Source organism: Peromyscus californicus, unplaced genomic scaffold, assembly GCF_007827085.1.
Source record: "Peromyscus californicus insignis strain IS unplaced genomic scaffold, ASM782708v3 Scaffold_5__1_contigs__length_169319896, whole genome shotgun sequence".
Taxonomy (NCBI): Eukaryota; Metazoa; Chordata; class Mammalia; order Rodentia; family Cricetidae; genus Peromyscus; species Peromyscus californicus.
Genome location: NW_026294573.1, coordinates 6,808,291 through 6,824,126, shown reverse-complemented (window position 1 = coordinate 6,824,126; position 15,836 = coordinate 6,808,291). Strand labels below are relative to the sequence as shown.

Sequence of the window (15,836 nt, the reverse complement as noted above, 5' to 3'; positions counted from 1 at the left end):
CTGCCTTCAGGAAGAACACAGATCCTGAGGGTTCTCAACACTCTCTAGCCCAATTCTACATTTGGTACTAAGTCCTTGATGATAGATCCATGGTACCCCACACAGCACAGCCATGCCGGACTCCAAGCTGCAGCTCACCTGCTTGCCCAGGTAATGGTCTACCCGATACATCTCCTCTTCCTGGAAAAAGCTTCCAAGTTCTAAAGCCAGCTGCTGGGCTGAGAGGTGGTCATGGCCAAAGGGTTTTTCAAGAACAACCCGCAGCCAGGCACCTGGTCGTGGTCGGCAGCTGCTGTTGATGTTGCGGGCAATGTCTGCATAGGCAAAGGGTGGCACAGAGAAGTAGAAGATCCTGCCAGCTTCCCAGAGCCCATCCTGCCGGACCTGGGTCTCAATGTCCTTGTTCAGGGTCTGATAGTCCTCGGCTGTCTTCAGTTGGCGGTATTGGCTCAGCTGTAGAAACTGACCCTTGAGTTCATCACAGTGACTGGGTGCCAAGTCCTTGGGGCAGGAGAGGGATTCCAAGGCCTTGTCCATGAGCTTCTGGCCCTGCTCGGGGGCTGTCAGGGCAGCCCCATGGAAGCTGAAACTGTGGCCCTTCCCAGCCTCATCCAGGTAGAGCTGAAACAGTCCCTGCCACAGGTACTTCTTAGCTAGGTCCCCGGTTGCTCCCAGCAGGATTATAGAAACATGTCCCTTGAATTCCTGGGCCTGCAGGCAGCCCAGAAGGGCTAAGCACATTGCCGCTATGAGCATCTTTCAACCGTCTGGGTGCCTGGGAAGAAGAGACAAGGAAGGAGGAAGTATCAGACATGGCTCAGGAGGTTATGATGTGGAAGAAACACAGCTAGAGCATCAGACATTTCCTGCCTGGCAAGACACAGCCACATGTTTCTTGGGAAAATGTTATAGTCACTCAGCATTCCCCTCCCCTGAGCAGACTGGCTTCCGTGCCAGGAAGTCAGTGTGTAGGGAGCTTGCTTTGTAAGCAGGAATTGGGCCCGGGAGAGTCCTAGGCCATTCGATGGATCCAGGGCATTCTACTGCTAGCACCAAAGAGCGGCACAAATCACCAGGGAGGCCCACAGTGCTGAGAGAGCAGTGGGCCACTTCACGGCCACAGCTAGCCTCAGCCATGAGCACAGGCTAGCTGGACAGCAGGGGAAGCCTAACCCAGGAACAGCAGCAGGTGCCCTTCAGCCAGTAGCCACCTTCTCTCACCCATCCTCAGCCTTTTCCCATGTCTACTGGACTCCACACACAAAATCACAACTAATAGAGGGTGTGGGGGCCAGCAACGTGGTTCGGTGTGAAAATACACCTGCCCCCACCTGACAACCTGAGTATAATCCCTGGGACCCACATGGTGGGAGGAGAGAATCAGCTCCTGCAAGCTGTCCTCTGAGCTCCTCCATGTATACATGCATGCACATGTGCACATGCACATATAAATGTGATGGAGAAAGCACAGACTTGGGGGTGGAGTGTATGTGGCTCTGTAGTAAACTGTTCAGTATAACGAGGACAGTGGGTCCCGTTCCCAACACAGGAAAGAAAAAAAAGAAAGTACTTGGTGGCACACGCCTTTAATCCCAGCACTTGGGAGGCAGAGGCAGGTGGATCTCTGAGTTCAACACCAGCCTAGTCAACAGAGCGAGTTCCAGGACAGCCAGGACCACACTGAGAAACTCTGTCTGAAAAACAAATAAACAAACAAACCCAACACAAAAATAAAACCAAAAACCATCATAACAACAATTAAACAGGCTTGTGCAGCCTAGTGCCTGAGTATCGACCCAGCTCTGCTCCCTAGCCCGACGACTAGCCTGGCGACACCCCGTTTCCTCTGAAATGGGTGCTATAGTGGTGCCTCCATCACAGGCTTGTTGCAAGAATAAAATGGCTTCACATTCATACGATGCTTAGGCAGTACCTGCTGCCTCTCAGCCACTGTTTTCAGGAAAGCTGACGGTATAAAATGATATTCACAGGTGCCGATCACAAAACCAAACGTTCTCAGTCTGATCTCACTGGATCCAGACCAGAGCCCTGACGACTCACACAGGACAGTTTGACTACAGTCCCCTTGCACATGGGAAGGCTGAGGTGCCTTGGAATGAAGCTTCCACAGTGACAGAGTGGCAGCTGGGTCCTGGCAATCGCTTGGCCTTCCACAGGCAAACATGCCTGCCTGGCTAGCTTTGTCAGCCCGACGTGTGGCAGCTGGTACATCTGAGAGGCAAGAGGCCTGAGTCAAGTCACAGGGACCTGAGTATTTACTGGGCTGGTTCTCTGTTCTAGCCCAGGGTTGTGTTTCTATCACCATAGTCCTCCAGCTCTCCATGAAGCCCGGCTTTGGGAAAGGGCCGAAGGAATGGAGAGGGCAGGAACCGCAGCTAAGGGAGGTAAAGGTGGAAATAGGGGCAGTGTGGAGGTGGAAAGGTGAACAGGGAACTACAGAAACTGGCGGGACACCGTTCATAAACCAGACAGCATGAACAGAATAAATATGACCACACAGATGGGAAAGGGGATTAGAGATCATGGAGCGTACCAGAGGCCCCACGGAGTTGACCAGCCTACCAGCACAGTTCTGTTGGGACTACATTTGCCTGTTTGTTTGACTGTTGCTGTTACTGTTATTGTATGAAACAGGGTCTTACTCAGTAGCGCGGCCTGGCCTCACACTCATGGCAATCCTCCTGCCTCAGCCTCTGAAGTACTGGGATTGCAGGTGTGAGCCATGCACCCGATTTGACCTGGTCCTAGCCTTCCTTCTTCATCTCTCCGGGGACCCGCCACCAAGATGGCTCTGGTGACACCCAAGTAGGACAAGGACCCAAACACAGTGCCTGTGCCAGCGTCCACAGGGCACAGACACCTCCGTCCATTCAAAGCACGTGAGAGGCCCGTCGTCCTCTCCTGCCCACCCTGCATCTCTGTTCCCAAATACACAGACAGACTCCAGGGCATTCCGTTTTCCTCTGCTTCCCAATTCCCGTCCTTGGCACCTGAGCCTTTCTTTCTCGCTGGCACCAGCTCTGCCCCAGGGGAGGAAAAGCTGCAAGGTCAGGGCAGGAGAAATCCGAAGCCCAGAGAACAGCCTGGAGAAGGAGGAGGAGCCAGCTGGCAAGCTGCATCCCAAACTCCTGACCCGGCCCTGGGAGCCAGGGCTCGGGATGTGCTGGTACAGAAAGAAGCTGGGAGTCTCAAGGGGCTGTCAGGTGGGGGATCCCAAGGCCACCTCTCTAAGGACAAGGTTGGATGGCACCTGACCCACACTGCCTTCTGGTCCTCTACCACACCATTTTCCTTGGACAACATGTGTGTTCTGGACCTAGTGCCCAAGTCAACCAGTCTTCTCTCTTGCATTCCCAGAACTCTTGAAGCAAGCAGCATTGGGAATTTCAACAGAACTGTTTACAGTGTGATTACTAAACACCTACCGTAACTACTCTTTCTGAAGTCAGCGTGGGTGGCACACATTGTTCTAACTTTCTTTTTGTTTATTCTTTGTGTCTTTCACATCATGCCTCCCAATCCCACCCATCTCCCTCCCACCCCCACCTCCAGAATAAAACAAAATAAAATTTTGAGAAATATTTTTTCTTTATCAGTAAACCCCTTTATCCATACATTTTTACATGCAGGCATTTATCACAAAGAATCATTGGTCTGGTTCAAGGCCCCTGGTCTCTGCTACACCATCAATGCCAGACCCTGGACACCCTGTTGCTGCCCTGTGTCATAGAGATCCTGCAGCCTTGGGTCCACGGGATCAACCCCACCCCCACCCCTCACCCTCCTGCTCCAGCAGATCACAGATAGGGTGGATGCTGGGGTGGGTCAACACAGAGAACAGCCTGGAGAAGGAAGTTCTGGGCCTGGGTAGTTGCAGGGTTGGTCAGCCTGCCAGCTCTCCCCTGTCTTCACCACTAGGGTGAGCTCTCCAGCACTGCCTGGCTAGTTCACCCTTTGCAGTGACAAGCAAGGGGCGGGGCCGGTTCTCCCACTTTCACATCCTCAGGGTTGGTTCTCCCACATCCACACCTCCTGGGCCAGCTCTACTGTGCTGCCCAGCCATGGCACAGGGGCCACTCTCCTGAGTGCTGCAGCTGGTGAGGGGCAGGGACAGCTCTCCCACTCTTATGACTTCTTCCACCTGCCTCAGGCACTGATGGGAGGGGGGAGTGGAGGGCATCTCTCCTCTGCCCATGCTGCCACATGACAGATGAATAATGGGGACAGCTCTCCCATGCTCACAACTCTGGGGCTGACTCACTCACACGTCCACCAACAGGGTCAGCTCTACTGTGCTGCCCAAGCGAGGTGCAGGGCCTGCTCTCCTGAGTGTTGCAGCTGCTTGGGGGCAGGGACAGGTCTCCTGCTCTCAGGATCTCAGGGCCAGCTCTCCCATCTGTCTCAGGTGTTGATGCAGGGAGGGGAGAATGTGTTACTTGTTTTTCATTATGATCCTGTTTTTTAACCTTAACAGCATCGCTCAAGCTGTACTGTGAGCTTGAGTTCCCTGGGGAACTGTTTAAAATGCAGATTCTGATGGAGAAGATAAAGGAGAGGCCAAAGCTGACAGCTGGGCCCAAGGAGCATACTTCCAGCTGCCAGGTTCCAGAGCACTGAGCACAGAAGGCATCAGCATCAAAACATGCATGCCTGGGGCTGGAGAGTCAACTCAGTGGCTAAAAGCACTAGTTGCTCCCAAAGTTAGATTCCCAATACCCACATGGCAGCTCACAACTGTTTGTAACTCCAATCCCAGGGGATCCAATGCCCTCTTCTGGCCTCTGTAGATACCAGGCATGCATATAGTGCATGCAAAACACCCATACACACCAAGAGAAAAAATAAAACATGCACATGCCGGCCTGGCCTCCTGCTTCCATCACCAGGTCAGAACAATGCTGCTGGAGCTTCCCTCCGACACTTTAGTTCCCTTCTCCTGGTCATAAATGGCTCCAAGTAAGCCCTGTGCTGACTGTGGTAGCCAACATGAATGAGCTGACTTAGCGGTGCTGCCTGGCCCCACTGGTTCTGATTCTCATAAGACAGCTGTGTTGTAGGTTGTTGTTTGTTTTTGCTCTTTTCTAGGGGGCCCGCCACCCAGCTCCCAAACAAATCACACACAGAGGCTTATTCTTAATAAGCCTTAGCTCGGCTTGTTTCTCGCCAGCTTTCCTTAACTTATCCCATCTGCCTTTTGCCTCTGGGCTTTTCCCAGTCTCTTACTTCTGTAAATCTTACTCTTACTCTGTGGCTTGCTGTGTATCGGGGTGGCAGGCCCCTAATGTCTTCCTCCTTCTCAATCTCTCTTCCCAGATTTCTCCTTCTATTTTTTTCTCTCTGCCTGCCTGCCCTGCCTGTCCTTTCTCCTGCCTCGCTATTGACTGTTCAGCTCTTTATTAGACCATCAGGTGCATTAGACAGGCCCAGTAACACAGCTTCACAGAGTTAAATAAACGCAACATAAACAAAAGTAACACACCTAAAAATAATATTCCCACACAGTTGAGGAGACTAGGAGGAGGAATGAGTTATGAAGCCATAAAGCTCTAGTCACCATGCTAAACCCTCTTTCTTAGTCAATCATGACCCGGGGAGGGGGTGTGGGCGAGGGGGTCCGAAGCACTGGGCTTAACCCTCCTTCTAGCTACAGGACCTTTGGAAAATAGTTAATCCATTTGGGTCCTGACTTCTTCATCTATAAAACATGCCAGAAACCAGGCACGGTGGCTCATGCCTATGATCTTAGCACTTGGGAGGTTGAAGCAGGAGAGTCAAAAGTTCAAGCCAGCTTGGGCTACAAATGGAGTCTGAGGTCAGTCTGGATAACTTAGACCCTGTCTCAAAATTAAGAATGAGAAAAGGGCTGAAGATCCCAGTCAGTGGTAGAGCATTTGTCTATCGGGGGTGAGGCCTGGGTCCAGTCTCTAGTACATTAAAAAAAAAATCCTGACAGATTCTGCTGACCTGAAAGAGGGAAGCGTTGTAAAGATGAGTAGAGATGAGGTTTGTGACCCAAACCAAAGCAAAACAAAAACATGCACAACCATGTATGAGGTCACATGCCTGTCATCCCAGCAGTCAGAACGCTAAGGCAAAATTACTAAAAGTTCAAGCCCAGCCTCGGCTACATAGTAAGACTGTCTCCAAACCAAAAAACAAACAATAACACTCTCTCTCTCTTTCTCCCCCCCCTTCCTCCCACCCTCTCTTTCTCCCTCTCTCTCACTCCCCACCCCCAGATGGATGAGATGACTCAGTGGGTAAAGGCACTTCTTACTACTGAGCAGCATGGTGACCCAATTGCAGTCCCTGGAACCGCATGGTAGAAGGAAATTTGACTCCATTGAATTTGTTCCCTGAGCCCCACATGCATGCCATGGCAAGTAAATGGGTATGCATGCATGTAACACACACTAAATAAGAGTAATAAAAAGTTTTTTTAATGAATACTAGACAAATATTAACTAATTAGACGACTCAAATAGGCCAGGTATGGCGATGTGCCCCTGTAACCCAGCACTTGGGAGGTGAAATTAGGGAGGTCAGAAATTCAGAGTCAGCTTCAAATATAAGTAGTTGGAGGCCCTGTCTGGAGGGGGGAGGGGAAGAAATTTAAATATAAAGTGATGTCCCACCCCAGAGTGGCACAACACCATTGCTGAGATACTGACCATTCCTCTGGGCTACAGAGCCAACCCCACCAAGCACTCTGGTGAGCAAAGTCTGTTACCAATCTCACAGTCAGCTTAGCCTGTAGTGGGTAGCTATTCCAGCTTTGATCTGGAAGTTCCAACCCCCATTGAGGCTTCGGTAACTGTCACACCTACAAGACGGGGCCAAGGGAGGACCCTGAAGACCTGAGATCCAGATGTGCCAGCTCTCTTGGTTCCTGGACCCTGGATGCTGGAGGTAGACCGAGCAGAGTTCTCCAGAGAACATTGCCGGACTGCGCCACACCTTTTCCAGACCCTGTAAGCTATCACTTCATTTGTAAATTACCCCACAAAATAAACCTCCCTTTTAACTACATGGAGTGGCCTTAATAATTTCACCAATATCAGTCTCCCAGGATGAGGACAGTGAGAGTTGAGCCTGGCTCTCCGCCCTGCAGCTGCACCTCCCGCTGCTGCAGAGGCTACCTTTGAGGGGTTTCGCACTGAGAGGAAGGGGCTATGAAATAACCTACCAGAGCTGCGCACACGATGCTGGATGTTGGTCAAGAGGCAGGAAACCAAATGCCCACTTAGGAATTTTCTTCTCCCTTGCTTTCTTCTTTGTCTAATTAAGCAATCAGTCAGGAAACCATTGCTAAACAGTCCGAGAAGCTGGAGAGAAGGACAGAGACGTCAACATGGACACTGGAAAACATCTTTCTCAGCCATACTTTTACCCTCATCCTCCATAACCACACAACCTTGAAGAGGGCATTTAATCTGGCAAGGTCTCAGCTTCCTCGCCAGGGAAGTAAACTAAGTATGTCCAGGTAGTTTACTGGCCCTTGGTCCCATGCTTTCCAGGGAGGTCCCCACTCCACTATCAAGGAGACGCCACCACCTATCTATATAGGCAGGGAAGTGCTAGGGGAGACAGAGACCTCTGTGGGTCACAGGGCCAAGAGATATAAAGCCAAGTCTACAACCTGGTCTACAGAGTGAGTTCCAGGACAGCCAGGGATACACAGAGAAAGCCTGTCTCAGAAAACCAAACAAGCTAAGGAGAGTGTGGAGAATACAATTTCATATATAACAAATTGTGTTGTTCAAGAAACGGCTGGAACAGGACATGGTGACTCAAGCCTACAATCTCAGCCGTTGGGAGTCAGGAGGATTGTGAGTTCAGGGTTAGCCTGGGCTACATAGCAACCCCAAATCAAAAGAAAGAAAAGCAAGGAAAAATAAGAGAGAGGATAGAGGCTGGAGAGAAGGCTCAGAAGTTTAGAGCATTTGCTGCTCTTGCAGAGGGCCCAGTCCCAGCACCCACATGGTGGCTCACAACCATCCTTAACTCCAGTTCCAGGGAAACCTACACCAAGCATCACATGGTGCTCATATGAACATGCAGGCAAAATACTCTAACACACAAAATAAGTAAAAAAGAGGTGGAGTCAGCAAGCAGGAAGACAGGTGGGCCTCCTTTGGGTGACAACGCACCGCTCTGACAGGCTCAATTTAGAATTAGGACTGAGTGTGCACACAAGGATCTTATTTCAACACTCTTGGCTCTCCAACTCCCAACTAAGAAAGGCCCTGCTAACATTCCAAAAGGTGAAAGACTGACTTGGCCATGGTGAACAGAAGAGTCCAGTTCCATCTTCCATTTACTCTCACAGGAAAGGGGGACATGGCCAGCCAGCCTACAGCTGTCCCTGCCCAGGCCAGCAGAGAAAGAAGCATGGGGTTGGTGCTGTTGGCTAGCCATAGCAGTGAGAGGGAAAATCAGGGGTCATTACACACACACACACACACACACACACACACACACACACACACACACACACACAGACCCTTTCCTAGCTCTCACAGATGCCTTGACAAAGCTGACTCCTGGGGGTGGGGCTAGAAGAAGGGATACTCCTCAAATCACGGCCCAGAAATCTGGACTTTTTAAAAGAACTGGGAAGGAAGCAAGAATTCAAATGAAAGAACATTTATAAAACCATCCCTACCAGCCAAAGGTCCCCTCTAGTTCTGAGGTCCGATATCAGACTCACCAGTTCAGGCAAACAGGAGTGTCAATCAACCTTGAGCTGCATTTGGTCCTCTGCGGCCAATCTGGGGACCTGGGCTTCCAGACCAAGCTCTTCTCTACACTCAAAGAGCCCTTTCCCTGGCCTCCTCAGATGGCAGCTGGAAGCAGTGAGGGCACCCAAAGCCCCTTTGTACCTGTTTGCAAGATTTGATTGCTAAATTTCTGGGTGTTTTCCCAACGGGTTGTCAAGCATAGCCATTACCAAATCAAAGTTAGATGAATGAATAACCAACTGAATTCCATTAAGAACAAAGGTCAATACGCCTCCTACATAGTAGCTGTTCAAAGTTGACCAGCCAGTTGCTATCTGTGTGGCCAAGGCTGTATTTCCAGTTTGGACTCCCCCACCTCACCTCTAGAGTGGTCAATCAACCCACACTCTGATCCTCTGGTCACATTAGTTGAATGCTGACTAGGCTTAACCACATCAAAATCCAACTGGTTTACTGACCAAAAAATCTAGCTTCTTCCCTCCCCTCCCCCTCCTCTTCCCTTCTTTCCTCTCCCCTCCTCTCCCCTTCTCTCCTTCCCTTCAGGTTTGTGTTTCTTTGTTTTTGAGACAAAGCATCTCCACGTAGCCCAGGCTGGCCTCCACTTGCCATCCTCCAGCCTCATCCTCCCTGGCACAGGGATTACAGGCAGGTACTACCACACCTCTCAACCTGCTTCAAATGCAGTTCCCACAAGCCCCCGTAAACGTACACACGTTCAGATCACAAACCTTAGAGGTGTCTGGTCTGTTGGAAAACACTAATGTCGACCTTCAGGTTATATTTGGGGGCAGCTATAGGTCCCCATCACCAGGCCTGATAACCTGAGTTCAGCTCACAGGATGGAAGGAGAGATCCAACTCCAGTACCTGTCCTTTGATCTCCACATGTGGACACACGTGTGCACACACAAACACAGTAAAAGTTACAGAGGTTTGGAGCACAGTGTTCTGCTATCACCTCTGCCTGCTTTACTACAGAAGGCCCTTCCTCCCTCTTACAGCTTCCTCTGGCTCCTGCAGAGTTGAGTCGGCCCAGGGGCCAGAGCGACCCTCCCAGGGTTGGTATCATGCCAGTTCTCTGTTCACAGGTCTGTCTGGAGGGGCGACACAGTCTAGCTTCTCCCTATCACTTCTATGACCTCTTGTACTATTCTGCCCATCCTCCTGCCTCCAGCCTTTGTACTGGCTCTTGTCTCTGTCTGGCCTACTTTCCCCCACAGGTGCCCACATGGTGCATTCCTTCACTAACTGCAGCAAGACCATTTGCTCAGTCGGGCTCTCTCAGACCACTCCACAAAATACTAGAACTGCCACTCCACTTCATGCCTCCTCCCCGCTCTACTTCCCTCTGTAGTTTTTTCTTCCCCTCCCTTCCTGCCTCCTCCCCCCCTCCCTCCCTCCCTCCCTCCCTTCCTTCCTTCCTTCCTGGCTTCATGGATCCTAGGCTGCCCTCAAACTTGCTATATAGCTGAGGATGACCTTGAATTTCCCTGAAATTATTTTATGTGTGTGGGGTGTTTTGTATGTTTGTGTGCCACACACATGCCTGGGGCCTGCAGAGGCCAGAATAGGGCTTGGGGGCCCGTGCTCTGGAATGGGAGTTATAGACAGGTGTGAGCTGCCATGTGGGTGCTGGGAATTGAACCCAGGTCCTCTGGGAGAGCAGCCAGTGCTCTTAACTGCTGAGCCATCTCTCCTGCCCTATGAACTTCTTTGCTCTCCCCTGCTTGCCCCCCCCCCCGGTAAGCATACCGCCGCCATGTTGGGAAGCTGAGGTGGGCGGAGCCAGCAGCCACAGCACCAGCGCCGTTTCAGGCTTAGAAGGCTGCAGTTCAAAGCAATAGGCTCAAGCTAATATAAAAAAATAAGCCACGTAAAGATGGCTACCACACAAAGAATCTGGATTATGTTCTCTTTGATATTTGTAACTAAAGAAAAACATTTGATTACAAAAGCTGTTGAGTTATGCCAAAATGTATATTTTAAAGGTACCTTGACTTCAAAATTTGGATATAAGGATATGTTGCTTTGGAAAGGAGATTCTGCTTTTGTTCCCACAGAAAGCCAGAGGCTATGGATTTGTTCCAGATTAAGACACATCAGGTTTGACCAGCCAAGACCCCCTGAAAGGTCTCCGATGACACCATGGCCCAGATGATCCAACATCCAGAACCGTTTCTAGACGATACAACCTCATGGACTACTCCATAATCCTAAAATATTCTTTGGTCCCCATAAGATACAGCGCCCCCCTCCAGCAGGAAGTAGTAAGAGAAGCTACGCCCAAATTCCCAAATATACCAAGACTTTGGAGATGTGTAAAGGTTAAAACCTTCCTTTTTAAGAAAAGAAAAGGGGAAGTACTGTGGGATGGTCTGTATGTCAAATGTGTTGCTGATTGGTCAATAAATAAATCACTGATTGGCCCGTGGCCAGGCAGGAAGTATAGGCGGGACAAGGAGGAGAATAGAGCTGGGAAGTGGAAGGCTGAGGGAGGAGACACTGCCAGCCGCCATCAGGATAAGGAAGATGTAAAGTACCGGTAAGCCACAAGCCACGTGGCAAGGTATAGATTAATAGAAATGGATTAATTTAAGCTGTAAGAACAGTTAGCAAGAAGCCTGCCACGGCCATACAGTTTGTAACCAATATAAGTCTCTGTGTTTACTTGATCGGGTTTGAGCGGCTTGGGACTGGCGGGTGAGAGATTTGTCCAGACTGTGGGCCAGGCAGGAAAACTCTAGCTACACCCAGCCCTAGGTCTCTAACACTTCCGAGGACCCTGTATGATGATTACATGGAGCTTGCTTACTGCCTGCCACTCTTTCTCCCGAGAAATCAAGTCCAGCCTGAACAAGGAGAGGTACGTTCATCTTACTGCAGCATATCCGGCATCCCAAACAGGGCCAAGCAGTCAGCATGCCCCAGTGATGTCTGCTAAACAAATACCATTTGCACAGGATCGCTGTAACCTCAGTACAAGATGCCTAGGACTGAATGATGGCATGAAAACAATACGTTGTAACGGCCACTTCAGGCACTGTGACAGTGCAACCCACCAGCAGCTGCTTCTTGCTTATACCAAGACTATTTGGTGAGTGTGAGCTATTTATGGTGCATACGCCATATGCCAAATGCTAGGCCTCTTTTACTCCTCCCACAATTCTGTGAGGTAGGTACCATCATCAACCATTTGTGTAGCAGAGAACTAAGACACAGAAAGGTCAACTACCTTGCTGAAGGTCAGACAAGTCAGAGGTGACAGCAATGGTTGTAGCACTGACCTCCAATGCCGCTATCAAATGTGCGGCTAAAGGCTGGGAAGACGGCTCGGCAATCCAGATCACTTGCTATTCTTGCAGAGGACTCAGGTTCAGTTCCCAGCACCCACACGACGGCTCATAACAACCTGTAACTGCAGTCCCAGAGGACCCAGCAACCTCTTTTGGTCTCTGCAGGCATTGCACACATGTGGTGCTCATACATACATGCAGACAAAAACTCCTACACAGAAATAAAAAAAATATAAACCTTTTTAAAAAAGAGAGAGCGAGAAGAAAGAAAATGTGTGGTGATATCCCCAAGCAACAATGTGGCCCACAGCTTGGTGTAGCATCACTGGCTTTCCTCACAGTGGCGACTCACACAAACCAGCTGGCCAGGCACTGCTCGAGGTTGTCACGTTACCCCAGACACTAATGGCCTCTCACTGGTCTCTGCTAAGGCCCCATGTCCACTTGCCTAATAGTGACTTGTATGCCCTCCTTCTGATATTAGAAAGACAGGGAGTTGATATCCTAGTAAAACCTGAAAGGCCCTGTGGGCTAAGACACTGAGTATACAATCTGGAATTCAACTCTGTGCCTCCCTGCAGCTGGTGACCCGAGACGGTATTTAACTTCTTTGTTCCTCAACCACAGAACAGAAAAGCAAGTCCATTATAAGCACACACGAAGATGATCCGTGTAAGGCACTTTAGCGCAGTGCTTGGCAAGCCGTAGGCTCTCATGAAATGCTAGCTTCTACCCCTGAACATGAGCATCATGAAGGCACTTCCCTCAATGCCTCAAATACAATTAACCACCTTGCTACAGGAAAACTGCAAGGCACGGCTCCTAAGAGCTCAGCTGGCTCCCCTGATCATGCTGACTGAAGAGCTGCAGGGCTGGGATGGCCCCTTCTTAGATCTTGAGAAATCTACCATCTGGCCAGAAGAAGAGTATGACAGCCGGGTTATGTCTGTAATCCCCTAACTGAAGAAGCTGAGGGAGAAGGATTGAGAGCTTGAGACCAGCCTGGGATACAAAACAAGACCTTGTCCCAAAAAACCGCAGCAGGGCTGGAGAGATGACTCAGCAGTTACGGGTGCCTGCTGCTCTTGCAGAGGACCTGAGTTCCATTCCCAGCATGTACACTGCAGCTCACAACCATCTGTAACTCCAGCCCTCGCCTGGCCTCCAAGGGTTCCAGGCACATATGTGGTACACAGATATGCACGGAGATAAAACACCCAACCACACATATACAATAAATAAGTAAAATGAAAACAAAACAAATGGGGGTGGGGGAGGGGAGGACTAGAGAATTTGCTCAGCAGTTAATAGCATTTGCTGTTCTTGTAGAGACCTAGGTTCAGTTCCTAGCACCAACATGGCAGTTCACAGTAACTCCAGCTCCAGGGGCTCCAGCTCCCTCTTCTGTTCTCCACAGGCATGCACACACGTACACACGTACATACAAATAAAATAAACGGGGCTGGAGAGATGGCTCAGTGGTTAAGAACACATGCTGCTCTTGCCGAGGACTCGGGTTTGATTCCCCACGTCCACACGGTAGCTCATAACCATCTATAGCTCCAGTTCCAGGAGCGCTCAAACCCTCTTCTAGACTCAGTGAACATTGCACACACCGCATACTGACATGCAGGCAAAATACTCACACTCACATTTTTTTTAACCTTTAAAAAATAACACATTATTTGAAAAGAAATAAAAACTGGGCTGTAGCTCACAGGTTTGGGGCTTGCCTAGCATGGATGATGTCCTAGGTGGAAAAAAATGACACCAAAGAGTCAAAAGAGGAAGGCTGTAAGTGTGTGGCGCTAACCCCCCGGCTTCATTCTAGATTATTTTCCCTGGCTGTGAAATGGGGACAAACAACCTCATTTTAATAGCTGGCCAGAAGAGAGCAGATCAGGGAACAAAACATACTTCGTGAGGCCATGATGTAAGAGATCTTCCTGACTTTACAAACCAGGACAGCTGCTCTAGCAGGTCTGGAGGACTGCGCCACAGATGCTAAAGCAGTCTTCGTAAGTCTCCTTTTTGGTTTTGTTTTAGTTGGAGAAAAGAGTGTGGCTAGGTAGCCCAGGCCGGCCTGACTCAATGTTCTGCTGCAGGCTCAGAAATGCTGGGATAATGGGTGGGCCCTACCAGCCCATCTTTCCTTTCCTCTTTAAATGGTCCCTGATCTACCCAAAGAGCCAATAGTAATCTGTTGTTTTCAGTTAAACTGTCTTGTATAAAAAAAAAAAAAAAAGTTGTTGTTGTTATATCCAAAACTCTTTTAAAATGAGCCGTGCTCAAATCAAACACAACATTTTTTTTTTAAAGGTAGGGTCTCATTGTGGGACTAGCCTAGAGTGCTCAGAGATCTTCCTGCCTCTGCCTCCTGCCTCTGCTCCTCTCCCTCCAAGTGCTGGGATTAAAGGTGTACACCACTACGCCCTTCTTAAACAGGCGCTTTTCTGTGATGTGTTCCCAAAGTAAAGATGAGCCTCATCAACTCAAAAGAGTCGGTCAGCCATGCTTCACGGCAGACTATAGGGGTCCTGGTTTTCCAACTGGTTACCTTTTAAGGGCCACAAAGGAAGGGGTGGACTACCTACTAAATCAGCTGTATGGAACTTTCAGTTCTTTGCTTCCGGCTAAGCATTCAGGGCTGGGAAAGACGACTTTCGGAGGCTCCATGCCTCTGGAAAAGAATTTGCGGGGTCGGTATTTAGAGAACGCTCATGCGATAGCAGCTGCCAAAGTTTAAGCATTGGGAAATCACCAGCTTGCTCTCTGCAGCACGTTCCGGGAAGCCTAGGGACAAGGGCGCGCTGGGCCCCCAGGGCTGCCAGGGAAGGGGCCTGGCCGCCTCCTACTGGCCCGCCACCTAACTGCACCGCATCCCCAGGCCCTGCAGGGGTGGGGTGGGGTGGGGTGGGGTGGGGAGATGATGCCTTTATTCCGCGCAAGGAGGGGCGTGCGGGTGGAGGGTCGGTGACTCGGGCGAGCAGTTGGACCCCAGCCGCCCCCGTGGCCAGCTGACTGGCGTGCCTTCGGGTGAAAGAAGTGCGCAGCCCAGAGCAAGCAGGGGGGTGCAGCTTACTTCATCTCGCTCCTCCGGGAAGTGGCCCGGGCTGGCTAACAGGACAGGCGACAGGAGGCTGGGGCGTTGGGGGGACCTGGGACCCCCTGCCCATGTTTCGTCTTCGGCAGGTGCGCGCTTCACGCGGGGCCGCGCCTCGGTGCTCCGAGAGCGCCCGGGCGCGAGGCCAAGTTCAGCCTGGGACGCCGCAGTTTTTCAGGCTGCGTAGCGACAGGGCCCAGCGGGCAGGCCTCAGGCCACCGCGGCCCCGCGCTGCGCTCACTCGGGCGCCAGGAGCGCGCGCAGCGGGGCCAAGGGCGAGGCGCGCGGAGGAGGCGGGGCCTCGGGCCTGGGCACGCCCCCTATCTCGCGGGCGCGGTGGCGGAGGCGGGGCCTTCGAGTGCTTCCTGGCGTCCTGCTGCTATGCTTGCAGGCATGGTCTTTTCTCTTACCTGAGTCATTCTCTCAGTGGCAGGGCTGCCCTGCTGCGCGGAGACGCGCGTGTGCCCCTGAAGATGCTAGGGGTGGAGATAGTGGATGTGTCATTGAGAAGATTCAGAGGATGAGCAGTGTCTCTGGCTTGTGGTCTGGAACCTTCCCCAGGCCTCATGGTCCCTCATCTGTAGAGTGAACAGCTTGATCCACTAGGCATTCCCGTACCCAGAGGAGTGAGTTAAACGCTGGGAGTGCACGCTCTTGCTACACCTTCGCCAGTCAGCTC

At 50.9% G+C, this 15,836-nt stretch overlaps 1 protein-coding gene across 3 annotated transcripts in view; it reads right to left on the bottom strand.

Moving 5' to 3' along the window:
• The window catches only part of LOC128096576 (GDH/6PGL endoplasmic bifunctional protein-like), a 35,129-nt gene extending 19,681 nt beyond the window's left edge, over positions 1 to 15,448 (bottom strand). Inside the window, exons 1-4 of one of the 3 annotated variants that reach the window (XM_052716318.1) lie at positions 15,137 to 15,448; positions 8,732 to 8,903; positions 7,208 to 7,346; positions 139 to 775 (exon numbers count right to left, since the gene is read on the bottom strand). In XM_052716318.1, coding sequence (XP_052572278.1) covers positions 139 to 756 — 618 coding nt within the window. In that variant the 5' untranslated portion in view covers positions 757 to 775; positions 7,208 to 7,346; positions 8,732 to 8,903; positions 15,137 to 15,448. The remainder of the gene's footprint in view (positions 1 to 138; positions 776 to 7,207; positions 7,347 to 8,731; positions 8,904 to 15,136) is intronic. The other 2 variants (XM_052716317.1, XM_052716319.1) reach the window with 2 other exon arrangements.
• Between the last annotated feature and the right edge of the window lie 388 nt (positions 15,449 to 15,836).